The sequence below is a fragment of the Merops nubicus genome, unplaced genomic scaffold (genome assembly GCF_000691845.1).
Source record: "Merops nubicus isolate BGI_N331 unplaced genomic scaffold, ASM69184v1 scaffold2951, whole genome shotgun sequence".
In the NCBI taxonomy this organism is placed as follows: Eukaryota; Metazoa; Chordata; class Aves; order Coraciiformes; family Meropidae; genus Merops; species Merops nubicus.
In genome coordinates this window covers 3,932-16,616 of record NW_008586032.1, presented here as the reverse complement: position 1 = coordinate 16,616, position 12,685 = coordinate 3,932, and the positions used below count along the sequence as shown (strand labels likewise).

At 36.3% G+C, this 12,685-nt stretch overlaps 1 protein-coding gene across 1 annotated transcript in view; it reads right to left on the bottom strand.

Annotated features, from left to right (window-relative positions):
• Positions 1 to 12,685, bottom strand: part of TPP2 (tripeptidyl peptidase II) — a gene marked incomplete at its 5' end in the record, with an annotated part of 34,894 nt that overhangs the window by 18,992 nt on the left and 3,217 nt on the right. The window contains 10 exons of the mRNA XM_008948505.1: positions 2,226 to 2,304; positions 2,508 to 2,752; positions 4,304 to 4,441; positions 4,709 to 4,805; positions 6,461 to 6,561; positions 7,509 to 7,625; positions 8,734 to 8,888; positions 9,201 to 9,307; positions 10,190 to 10,266; positions 11,607 to 11,764. Coding sequence (XP_008946753.1) covers positions 2,226 to 2,304; positions 2,508 to 2,752; positions 4,304 to 4,441; positions 4,709 to 4,805; positions 6,461 to 6,561; positions 7,509 to 7,625; positions 8,734 to 8,888; positions 9,201 to 9,307; positions 10,190 to 10,266; positions 11,607 to 11,764 — 1,274 coding nt within the window. The remainder of the gene's footprint in view (positions 1 to 2,225; positions 2,305 to 2,507; positions 2,753 to 4,303; positions 4,442 to 4,708; positions 4,806 to 6,460; positions 6,562 to 7,508; positions 7,626 to 8,733; positions 8,889 to 9,200; positions 9,308 to 10,189; positions 10,267 to 11,606; positions 11,765 to 12,685) is intronic.

The window sequence follows — 12,685 nt, the reverse complement described above, 5'->3', positions numbered from 1 at the left end:
TTAAAAAAAAAAGAAAAATTACAGACCACTAATCATCACATGCATTTTTACAGCACTCATTGGAGAAGCATCCAGATGCTCATGTGCCTCTCAGCTTTGTACTGCAGCAGTGTTTTGTCACTCTACCAGTAGACACACTTAAGATGCTGAAGAACTAAGGAAGTAGATGAGGGATGACAAATGAAAAACCAATACTGGTAGACAAATTCTTCAAGTCATATGCAAAAAGACTTAAGTATATCTTTTTCAAAAACTAACATTCAGTACCTTTTTAAATTTTCCTTGTCGCTTTGCTGCAGACTGCCCCTGGGAGTTAGAATAACATACTGTAAGAAAACATGCACACACCACACAGGATGGAGACACCTTCTCTGTACAATTACAATTACACTTTCAGCCTACAGATTTTTAGAGTGTCACATCTATGATCAAACATGCTCTTTAAGCATGCTATTTCAGGTTTTTAAAATAAATAAAACAATACATTAGTGTGTATAAAGTTTGTTCTTCCTGTAAGACAAGCAAGTGTTGTTAACCACTTAGCTTAAATAATAAGTTACAGAAATTCAGCCTCAAAAGTATAGATTGTAGATTTTGACTGTTTAGTGGCATTGTTCTATTCCATAATAACTGTGCAGAAATTAGATACCTTTTCCCCTCACACCGCATCCACTTGCTGACCTAGAGACAACTTTGTTGCTTAGTTCCCTCTTTTTTTTTTGTTTGTTTGTTTGTTTGTTTTTTTGTTTCCCAGTACATACTGAGGTTCACTGAAGGCAGAAGAAAGTATCTGATGCTATTTGATACCATCCTCTTTGGAGTGAAACACGACCATAACAGTAATGTCTTAGACTATGACATGAGGCACACTTCAGCTAGAATTTCTCTGTGCAAGCTCTTGGGTATTCTTCATCACATGAAATTTGACAGACAATACCTACCCACCTCCTACTTCCCATCCCAGAAATCACTGCATATAACCACTTGGTCTGGTTTTAAAATAAGATAGATGAGAATTACAATCAACCGTTCAAGGAAGTGCAGATTCAAGTTAGGAAAACTATACTACACTACTATAATGGATTTACCATGGATTTCATGAAAGTATACTTGCAACCTTGCAGGACTCAAATAGAAAATGAAGTATTTTACAGTTCTTAGTTACTGGGTTTTCCTCCCTGATACATAAATTCTCCTGAAAGGCACTATCTAACCTATAGTTACATGCAATCTGTCCCAAAAGTACTGCCTATAAAGAAATCAGATTGAATGAACTAAAGTTTTCTACTCAACAAGATCTAAAGGTATGTGCCCACCTACTCAAACTTCTTTTGTATGAAAACATACTCTAGTTTTATACATGCTGTTCAATCACATCTAATAATATATGGACATAGATGAACTACCCCTAAGTACTAACAAACACCAGGATTGACTAATATTTATTCTCAGTTTTGCTATCTATTTAAAAATAGCTTAGAGAATCTAATTACCTTAGCACCAGATAGACACATGAGTGATCTGGTTACTGTAATCACTGTTGCACTACAGATTCATATAAGTTAGAAACCAGTTTTTAGAGAATACTGCATTATAAGCAAAAAAAAAAAAAAAACAACACTACAGCTTTTTTTCTAGCATTACATACAGAGATCTTATATCATTTTGTTAGAGCATACAGTCACGTTAGTGGTTGACAACATCAGTGTGCAGCAGGTAAGAATGTCTACTTATGCTCGAGTCAGCAAAATTCCTACTACTTTGTAACAGTAATGTAAATGTGTTAAAAAAAGCACATATTTTTGTTGAAAATTATATGCATGCAAGGAAGAGTATAGCTGTCTAACAGAGAATCAACATGCACAAGACAATATAGATGCTTAGTATAATTTTTGAATGAAAAATACGTGCTAGGCCATGACAAAATCACTTTCAAAAGCTCCACACCAACAACAAAGCAGTTGCTTCTAGAAACAGAAGTCGGAGTGAAAGAACGAGAACTCAAAATTTAGAGCATGCGATTATATTGGAAATTATAAGATGAAAATAAAAACAGAACTGCTTAGAAGTTACATAATGAAACAACTGCTTCCAAAATGTGTCAAGTTACTAAACATAGTGCTCTTCAAAGTACTAAAACCATTAAATACAACGCTTCCTGGCACGCCATTTATTCACTTCAAAAATTTCAGAAAAAGAAGCCGTTGTCCATTTGAAATACTTACAGCTTTCTTTCCCAGTTCTGTTTTAGACAGTGTAAGAGCTCCTGCAAGATAACATCCTGGGCCTGCTCCTTTAGGTATTCTATTTAAAGAAAAAGTTCACCGTTAAAACCAAGTTAATTCGTGTTCCATGGGGACTACAATAAAGAACACAAACAGTGAAACTATCAACACAAGAGGAATTACCAAGCCTAAACAGGTCAACGCTATCAAAGTAGCATTTCAGTTGGGTGCAGAGGCAGCTGGTTAGTTGCAGCTGAGAACAATAGGTTGTCAGTCACTTACTTGTCATCAGGCAGAGATGTAACAAAGAATGGCTGACTGTGCTTTGGTGGTAATGTCAAACTGTTGGATTTCTTCTTCCCTAAGAGAGCAAGGCTATGGTTCTCATAAATATCTAAGCTCAAGGTACTAGACAACCTGTGAGAAACAATAAATGGAAGGTCTTTGATGCGATCCAGCTCATTGTTCTGTTCGTGACGAATTTGTAACCGAATGGTGTAATCTCCTTTTTCCAGTTTCACAGAATACTGAAAGAAAGAAGTTCTCATAAATGTCAAGATTAAGTACTTCACTAGTCACAAAGAAACCCAGAAATAAGACTGTCATTTCCTTCATGATTCATACAGCTCTAACCATTTAAAATATGCTAGGTTGCTTAGTTTGGGGATCTCCTGAAAATAGAGAGCTTCCAAGACTTCATAGCAGACAAAACACATTTCTGACTGACCAAAGAAAATTTTTAGACCACAAAATAGGCTGACATCATTTGTTCCTATTCCTACACTGCATTAACTGCTCAAATAATGATTAGAATTCTTCCTACACTTTCAGTTCAAAATCTTCACTGGGTTTGTCTTGAAACACTTCCAGCGTACTATGTAACTTTGGGTGCTCTGTGGTTTAGATCACAGGGTATCCTGCTACCATATCAAATCTTGTACCAGCTTTGACACTGAGGGCCTCCATATTCCTGTGAGATTTAAGGCTGCAATTTAAAGAGCTGACAGACTCTTTGCCCTGAGGTTTTAATATATTCAATTAGGAATATACAGATAACATCCCCTTCATTTATTAAAAAAAAATAGTACAATAAAAAAAACCATGCGCGCCCCCTCCCCAACATGCAACAACAACCACCCCCAAACAGACTCTCAAACTCTTAGTTTTGAAAACATTCTTTGATTTCTATCAATCTAAAAGGGCATGATGTGGATGTTTGGAGCAGCAGCATGCCAAGTTTCCTTTCTGCTGCTCCTTTCACAAGTCAGCCCTAAGTGGAAAGGGACAGTAATTGAGAACCACTTTGCTCCCAGATTCTCTCTCCTAGGTTAGAGAATCATGCTTCCTGTTGGTATTTCTTCCTGGATTAAATAATTCTGAATTACTTTAGAATTGTTCTATGATGCACAACACTAGGGATTTACAGGGCTACCACGTGTGAAGTAACAGACTGCTGATTTTTAGATTTTGTAGCACCTTAAAAATGGAGGTTAAGGAATAGAAATTTAAACAATGCAATTTCTGAAATTAAAGATTCAAAAGACACTTTAAAGTTGATCTTTTGTACACTTCCAAAATGATCAATCAAAATAAATGCTACATTGCTTTGAAACTATTTTTTAATAATTCAAAATTGCAGTTGAGCTTCATCAAAGGACTATAGAAAATATTTCTGTTATGCCTTTTATATTTCCACCTTTCCAACTTCAATAGAAAAGTTCAAGGTACATCTTTGTAAAAAACCCGAACAAATCTAAGAATAACTTGGATTCATTACCTTCTGGAAAAGTAACAGTCAAAAAATCACAAGAAATCACAAGATAACAGCTTTTTGTAGAAATAAAACACACCATAACTCTCTCCTTTCTTGGAAGACAAACTAAAAATAATAATGTCCTATTTCATGGAAAGAAACCTGTCAGTTTTTTTCCATACATCACTGAACCTGTCTTCTTATAAAGATATAAGAACATTATAGCCATGCATCAGGAAATTTTAGGAGCTACCAACAGGTGAAAAAGGAAATTTTTTCACATTGTGCAGAAAACAGAAGGTAAAACAAACACATTACTCTGTACCTGGTGTGGATATGCATCTCCTGAACCCATTTGTCTTTTGTTCTGATCAAAAATAATCCACAGCTGACTATCAAATTCAGATTCATACAACAATTCACAAAGAAGCGGGCAGCTTGGAGTTACTTCTCCACTCTTGGGCTATTAAAAGAAAGGTCAAAACATTTAATCCACTACTGAATAGAACAAGTACAATACTTACACATACTGAAAAGGGTACCTGAACACAAGCCCATTTCAAGCAACAGTTACTCCTCACAGGAACCAAATCAGAATTTTGACAGTACAGAGTCTAGAGTGTGAATCTAGACCTGGTTTCTGATAGACAGCTAGTTAAAGTCCGGGGTTAGAAAACATGCTGTATCTATTAACAACTTTAAAAAAAGAACAACTACCCTTAACCCTTACCTGATGGAAGTTATAGGTCAAAATCATTTCATACAGTTGACGATTGTTTGGTAAGATATCTCTGGAGCCCAAAGGTTTTATTTTTGCACTCACTGGTCTGCAGTCACATAAAAAAAAAGAACAGAAAGTACTCTTAAGAAAGATGTATCCTCTACAGTAATTTGCCTTGCTTAAGTAGAAGTGTATTGTTATTGCAGATGTTGAATTCATTTGTACTTCACATAGTAGAAGTGTATTGTTATTGCAGATGTGAAGTACAAATGAATTCAACACCTCCTGAAATCTCTCTTAAATTTCTCAGTTAAAATGAATGTCAGTCCAAACCCAAGGTTTAGCAGCATTACAGACATTGCCAAAGAAAGAAGCAAAAAGAACTTAGCAAGCACATCTAAATGCTGAAAATTAAAGGCTATGTCAAAACAAAACAAGACAAAACAAAAACAAAAAAGAAGAGAAAAAAAAAAAATCAGACTTCAGGATTAGGAAAGAAAAAAAAAAAATCAGGTTACATTACACATGTAGCATCCATGCTGCAATGAGCACTTTTATACTGGTCTGGCCCAGCACAGATACTTTCCTGGGTGACTAGAAATGGTGCTGGGTCAGTCCATTTCACCTAGGTTTCCAGTATGGCAGACACCAGATGGACTACAGACAAAGAACCAAGTAATATCATATGTGACATGTCTCTCTAGTACTCACCCTGCCTCCAAGCATTTGAAACTCAAGAGACTGAATGAGAAGATATTCTGTACTTCAGCTCTGTGTTATGACTCATTACTTCATTCAAGAGGAGCTATTCAAGTCTTAATTTAGATTCTTAAATATTTCTCATTAGTTTACTCAACAGCAGTTCTACTGTCAGGCAAGTGCCTCATATTACATAGAAATAAGAGCACTTCCATTTTACAAACCAAAATGAGGCAAAGATATATTAGGGGATTATTTTATTTCCTCACTCAAGGCATATCAAATCAGGTATTTCTGTATCTGACATGGTGGCATACCCATGAAACAAACTCCTTGTGACGACAGTTCTGGTTCCAAGTATCCAAAAGGCCCAGACAGAGAACAAGGTCTCCACCAAGAGGCCCAAATAATGGACTTTGAATTACCGACCACTATGACATGGTCTGGCCCAGGTCTTAGAAGTACTGCTTGAACTGTCATGCATTTTTTTAACTCCTCAAGTGACTCACTTCAGTAATGCACTGGTTGGGAATTTTTGAACAAAGCTTTCCTTCCAAATCAGCATGTGTCAAACTGACAATGAGATAAACACAAGTTGCCACACAAAATTCTGGACTAGATCCTAACAAAAACACTTCCAACCAAGCAAGAGAATGAAGATAGTCTTCCACATCAAAGTTGGCTGGGATCTGAAGCAGCTGCTTAAAAAAAAACCCTAAACAACAAAGAGTAGCACCAAATAACTACAATTTGTTTCTTTAAAGTGCCTTTTACCTCTATGGGTCTCCTTGAAAGCAATGGAATATTTTTTGTAAATGTTTGTTTTTTAAGTTAGCTTAAGGAAAAAAAATTGCTACAGAAAAAGTCACCATAATTCTCAAATTGTGTCCAAGTTAAAAGGAACAAAAAAGAATGCTGAGAAATTTTAACCAATGCTGTAAACCCACCTAAAAGTTTACAAGAACATTGTTGTTATCCTAAATTTCACTGTTAACTTATTACTGTTTTAACTACACACAAATAGTTTTCCCTTTCCACAACACAGTTCCCCAGAAACTTTACCTGAGTGTTTGAACCCAGCTTTTCAGATTTATGCAGGGAGCAATATCTTCATACTTCAACAGGGACTGAACATCAAATCGTACAATGCCTTCTGAAGCATGCTAAAGAAAGTATATAACAGTTATGCTTCTGTGCACTTTAAACACCATATATGGACCATCTGATACATCCCTCAAAAATACAACACAAGCTGTATTTATCTATAAGAAGCAATACTGCATGTCACAAGGTTATCTGTATTTTACAACAGATACACTGAGATTTGTAAAACTTTAGCAATTGGAGTTAAAGGTTTTTTTTTTTCCCCTCTTAAAATACTTTGCACAGAACTGTACACGGCACACTTCAGGTAGGGCTGGGCTTTGTGCCTTTGTGATGATTTTCTTCAAATATGTAATTTGATAAACACAAGTATTATTCATCTAGAACCTTAAAAAAAAAGTATTTTATGGTGCTTCTGCTCATGATTATTGTTACGGAATAGTTTAACTTTGGAAAAAAGGAACAATACTACATACCTAGGCTAGTGATGGGCAAAAAAAATCTGAAAACTTTTTCTAGCAGTATCCCAGAACAAAGTCACCAGTGTATCAGCACTATTAAAGTTTATTTTATGAAAGTTACAAGTGTTCAAGAACGAAGGGCAAAATTGTTTGTCTTTTCTCATTTTTAAGTCCATTATTCAGCTCATGTAATGCTGCTGGGGTGGGAGGAGCTGCTGTGCACACCACCACCACCAGCTCTTTCTTTTCCTCTCTATTATTTTTCTGTTGTGGTTCGTTTTTTTGTTTGTTGGTTTGGTTTTCTATTTTTTTTTCCTTACTGATTTATAAAGAAAACAGTGAAAAAAAAATCAGATAATGCTAGTGAACATTTCTGTGTGACTGCACTCCTATTTACCTATTTTTAAGAGAAAACATGAACATCTCAGGTATAAAAATACTTCTAGTCTTTCTAAATACAGGCAAGAATGAAGAAAAGCATTTTTTAATTCTGAGATAACCTAGGACTTCAGAATAATTCAAAATAAATACTCAGGAAGACTTACCATGTTTAGCTGAGGAGTGGCACAAAGTACCCCATGGAAGGAAATGGTGTAATTAATGCTAACGTCGCTAAGGCTTGCCCACCACCGAGCAACGCAGAACTCAATGGTTTTTCCAGCCTGGGCAATAAAAGCACCAAGTTAGACTCAGGCTGCCACTTTCCCCTTCTATTCAGCCCAGCCTCCCTCATCCCAAGCCAGAAAAAATAAGACGCATAGCTCAAAAAAGACACTGTTACATCCAGTTTCCTTCAGCTGTATAGGTTCATACAGTACCAAGATAGACATTATACTTGGTCCAGAAAACACAAGACAGCTCCAACAAAAGAGGATGACTTGTGACTGCATGGAAACAGACTGCCAGGGGTATACCCCACAGAAAATGGTATAGCTTTTAAATATCACGTCTTCCTTTCCTACACTTCACATTCGTCAGACTAAGCACACAAACTCACTGATGTGCCCTACAAAACATATCAGAAAAAAAGAGATCCGCTCTCTACCTAAATAACATGACATAAAGCTTGGGAGGTGTGGGTTGGGTTTTTTTGTTGGTATTGTTTGGTTTTGGTTTTTTAACTAGTGAGATAAAATTCACAACGTGTCAGTGGGACAAACTTTGCCACCTGACATTTTCATAGAGGTTAAGGGACTGAAAAGCACACAAATCATAACCTCTCTTAGGCTTAACTAAATGAAGCAAGGCAGGGGACAAACTTAAGAAGCGGACTCTGCCATGCACACCTCTGAATTGTTAGCTCACTCTCTGGTTCTGTTTCAGACTCTTAAGCTAGCACAATTCAAGCTGAGCCTGTTCTATCTAAGCAGTATGAATGTAAGTGATTCAGTTACCACCTGGCTTCAACATGATGGAGATGTCCCAGATTACCACATGAAGCACTAAAGGCGAAATACGCTCAACTACATCTATCCAACAAGTCATAGACCCTACCAGAAAATAAAACAAACTGCTTTGTATAAACAAGCAGCAACCAATTGAAGAGATTAACATGTATTATAAGGGTATTGCCAAATAATTAAGAAATACTAGCAAGGTATCAGATATCTTTTCAAAACTGAAACCCAGATGCATTCACTACTGTAACAAGTTTCTCGGGTTGGGTTTTTTCAAAAGAAAACCCCCAAAACAACCCAAACTGAATGAGTTCTGTTATACTGCACTGATATATTACTTTCTTTTCCCCCCCACCAATCAAAGGTAACTTACTAAGACAGGAAATGCTTCAGTCACTGATCCTTTTTCTGGTAAAGATGAAAATTTGTAGAACTCATGGCTTCTGTATGCTTTTTGCTTCACTAGCTGAACAGCATGCAGCACAAACTTGGCAGTCACATCAGCTGAACATGAACATACTGTCACTTCTAGATTAAAGAAAAAGAAAAAATTAAGTTTAGTTTCAAGAGCAAAGAATTTTAAAAGGGAAGCAGAGGTTCAGGAGAAAAACACGAGTTTTGCAAGTAATTTGTAATTTAAGAAGTTATGCAGTAAGCCAAGTGGCTCCATATGTAAATAATGCTTATACATCAATTATTTACAAGGGCCCTTTCAAAATAAGGAAAACTAGCTACGTTCAGGGAGCAGTTAAGAGAAACGTGACTCAGCCAAATGGTGAAAATAATCAGCTAGTACAGATGTATAACCTGTACAGGACAGACTGCTGTCATTTCCCTTACCAGCCCACGTAGCTCCCTGTGGAACATCAATGAAGTGCCTTCGGATTTGACCAGGTTTAAAATGAACATCTGTATATGTCAGGTCATAGCTCGATGACTCATCTACTCTGTATGTCATAAAGAAAACACAAGTAGTAACCAAACAAGCTGAAGGCCTTTTTAAAAAAAAAAAATGCAAAAATTCTCAAAAAAGTGTACAACAAGGCTATTTAGTCCTCAGCACCAATTATTAAATAGGTACTAGTACAGAATCTGATAGGACAATTATAAAGATTTAAACAGCTCCAACACATTATGTTGACACCCTCCCCACCCCTCCGAAGATACTGTACTTAACATAAGTATTAAAAAATCCTAGTTTTCAGTGTATCTGCTTTTCCTGGCTGAGTGACTTTCCACTAAAATGAGGTAAACTATACAAGAAGTAATATTTCCTTGAATTAGAAAAAAGTGATTTTTTTTTTCAATCAGGGCAGACTGTCCACTGAATAGGTTTAATAAGATACTCTCCTTTCTTACTAACATCATTGAAATCATATGTTTAAGCCAACGATGGGCACAATACTAACTGAGAATTTGCTGTATTAAAGTCATGATGGAAGCTTATCTCACTGTTCACCTGCCAAGCAATTCCCCCCATCTTTATGAACCCCAGTTCATCAGTCAGAAATTAAAAAACAAAATTCCAATTCACCTACACCCATGAGTATATTGATTGATACTTTGGTCAACAAGCCAGAAGTCATCTGTATACTGATGGACGAGCAATCTGCTTCCACAGTGGCTAAGCCCACCAGACCCTCTGCCTTCTGGCTGCTGGGACCATAACTACAAAATATCCACTGGTGTATCAGTCTGGTGCAACCTTATCAACATTAGTTCAAGAACTCCCAGAGGAAGAAAGTGGTGAAATAAATTACAACAAGTAAAAAGGGCACAGAAAACAAAACTAAACTTAAAAAAAGCAGATAAAGCCTGAGGTTACTGACCTTGTTGGTATAACAACAGTTATTGGAACTCTGAACAAAGGACCTGCATTAGGCATTGCTATATCATATCCACATACCTAACAGAATAAAATACAGACACTTAAAATCTCTGGTTGAAATGAAATCACAGAAGACATGATTAAACTTAAACTAGCTGCAGAGTATTTTGAATCGTGGTAGTTACTACTGAGAAAAAAAACAAACTTCATTTAACCACTGTCACCCTAGAAATAGTAAACCAGCAACATTCATCAAGGGTGGAAAAAAAAGTTTTGACACTGTTACTCATTTCAGCCTTTTCCCAGACTTTTTCAAGGTTTCAACCCACATTTTGTAAGTCCCCTATATCAAAAGTCCAACCTAGTTTCAACTCAGAATCTGTCCCAAACAGCCTTATTACTTTAATTACTCTATTTTTGCTGTTGTAAAATAATATTTTATCCTTGTTTTCCAGGATTATGCTTGAGAAAATACAGTTTGATTTACCATGCCTTTTACAGCCAAGCTTTAAATACTACCTCTGAAAATCTGTTCCATTATCACTTTGCTAAGATATTCTCAGTGGTTCTCACAGAAGACTTGCATCTCTGAGCATCTTAAGCAAGTTCTAAAAAGTAAGCTGGTATCACCTTCATTATGATCAACTGCAATGCAACGGAAACATTTCAATACTAATACTACGTTTGGGATGAGGAAGGACAGGGCTGAAAAATATTTTTTGCTGGTGGGTTTCTTTTGAGGAGTGAAAGAAGATGGCTGAGAGAGAAAATGAGACACTAAATGGATGTTGTTTTAAATTTGACCAAATTTGAATGTAGCCACTTGAAGTCAGCAAAACGTTTCTGCTGTACACAGCCATTACCACACATTTATGTTCTTTACCTGCCAAAATAGGATGGTGTAGAGGTAAAGAAACAAAAAAACAGGTTTATCACTGTACCCAAGCAACTCCTCAAAGTAAAGGAAAATCTTGGGTCCTTAAAACACTCTATGGCATAATAAAAGCAAGGCCAGTTATTAAGCCACCAGAGAAGGAGAGAAACATTTAACACCACATAAAAACACAAATCTCTATCCTCAGTAATAATACAGGACTGAGCCAGCTAGACAAAGGTAAAAATATATCCAGAGGAAAAAAATCTTAATGAACGTTTATTTGGTTTATATTTCTTATATGCTTTCATTTTTTAAGCACAGATACTCAACGTCTCATTGGCATGTGCTACACACCACTGGATAGTGTAACTGATGCTGAACCCTGGATTAAGCCTGTAAGTGAAAAGGTGTGGCAGTATTTTCTGGTCTGTACAGTACACAGCTTTTATTTTCTCAAAAATTACTTTTATAAAAAGCTGATAGAGACCACAAGAAAAGGAAAGGGGACACAACTTTGTTTAGAACACCAGTACTTCAATACCTCTGTATAATGCAGTCCTTCTCTCAGACCACGTGGATCTACACGAATGTTTATGTGTCGACACTGGTTCATAAGCTCTAAATGACTAGGACACTGGACCCATGATGCATTTGAAGCTAAAGCTAAATGAAGCTGTAGAGATATTCTTTCAGTGTTTTCTGTCAAGAAAAAAAAAAATTTAAGAACAGTTCAGTAACATAAATGTGTTCATATTCTACTATAACAGTATTTGCCACTAAAATGTACACATCAGTCAAATGTAGTGGGAACCAATTCCTTAGTGTCCCCAGATGTCAGATTCTCCACACAGGACAGTCTTCTATATTATCTCTTTTACCCTGAGAAAACCAGAAGAGCAGTAATGTACAGTAAAATAAGGGTTGAACCCAACTTTGAAATTCCCCCCCCTCCCCCCGAGGCAGTTAAACCTAAGTCAAAGAGAGGCCAAGAAGCAACCCACAGTTGCACACAACATAGTCTGGAAGCAGGTAAAAACTTTCTTGTATAGATACTAAGTCTTGCCAAATACAAAGAAATACATAAAAAAACAAAAACCAATTGCACCGATTCTGAATGTTATGCTAATTACCAAATTACATTATAGAGTAACCTAAGCAAGAGGTAAAGTCTATTAAAAAAAGTTACTGTGATAATCTAGTCTGACTTGGCAAACAGCCAGTTTAGTCAAGTTTGTAAATTAGCTTCCATATCTAAAAAAGCTACAGGTTAAAGCACAGCTTCCAGAAAAGCTTCCAAATCTACTTGAAACATTTTAGGGATTAAAAAAAAACAGTTTACTCCTGCTCTAAAGATTAACACCTTGAAAAAATTTTCCACATTTCCTAGTTCTAATGAACCTTAGCTTAGTTCTCCAACATTTCATTACATCTTTGTAAAGCAGAGAAAAAAGCAGTTTTCAGATGCAATTCCCTCAAAAGTACATGAGAAGTAATAAAAGCTCAAAAAGAACTTGACAGACCAAACAGATCAGCCTCCATTCTTACTACAGCTTCTCAAAATTAAATGTGTTGTTGAAGACACCAGACAGCACAGAAATAACAGTTGGGCAGGTGCTAGGG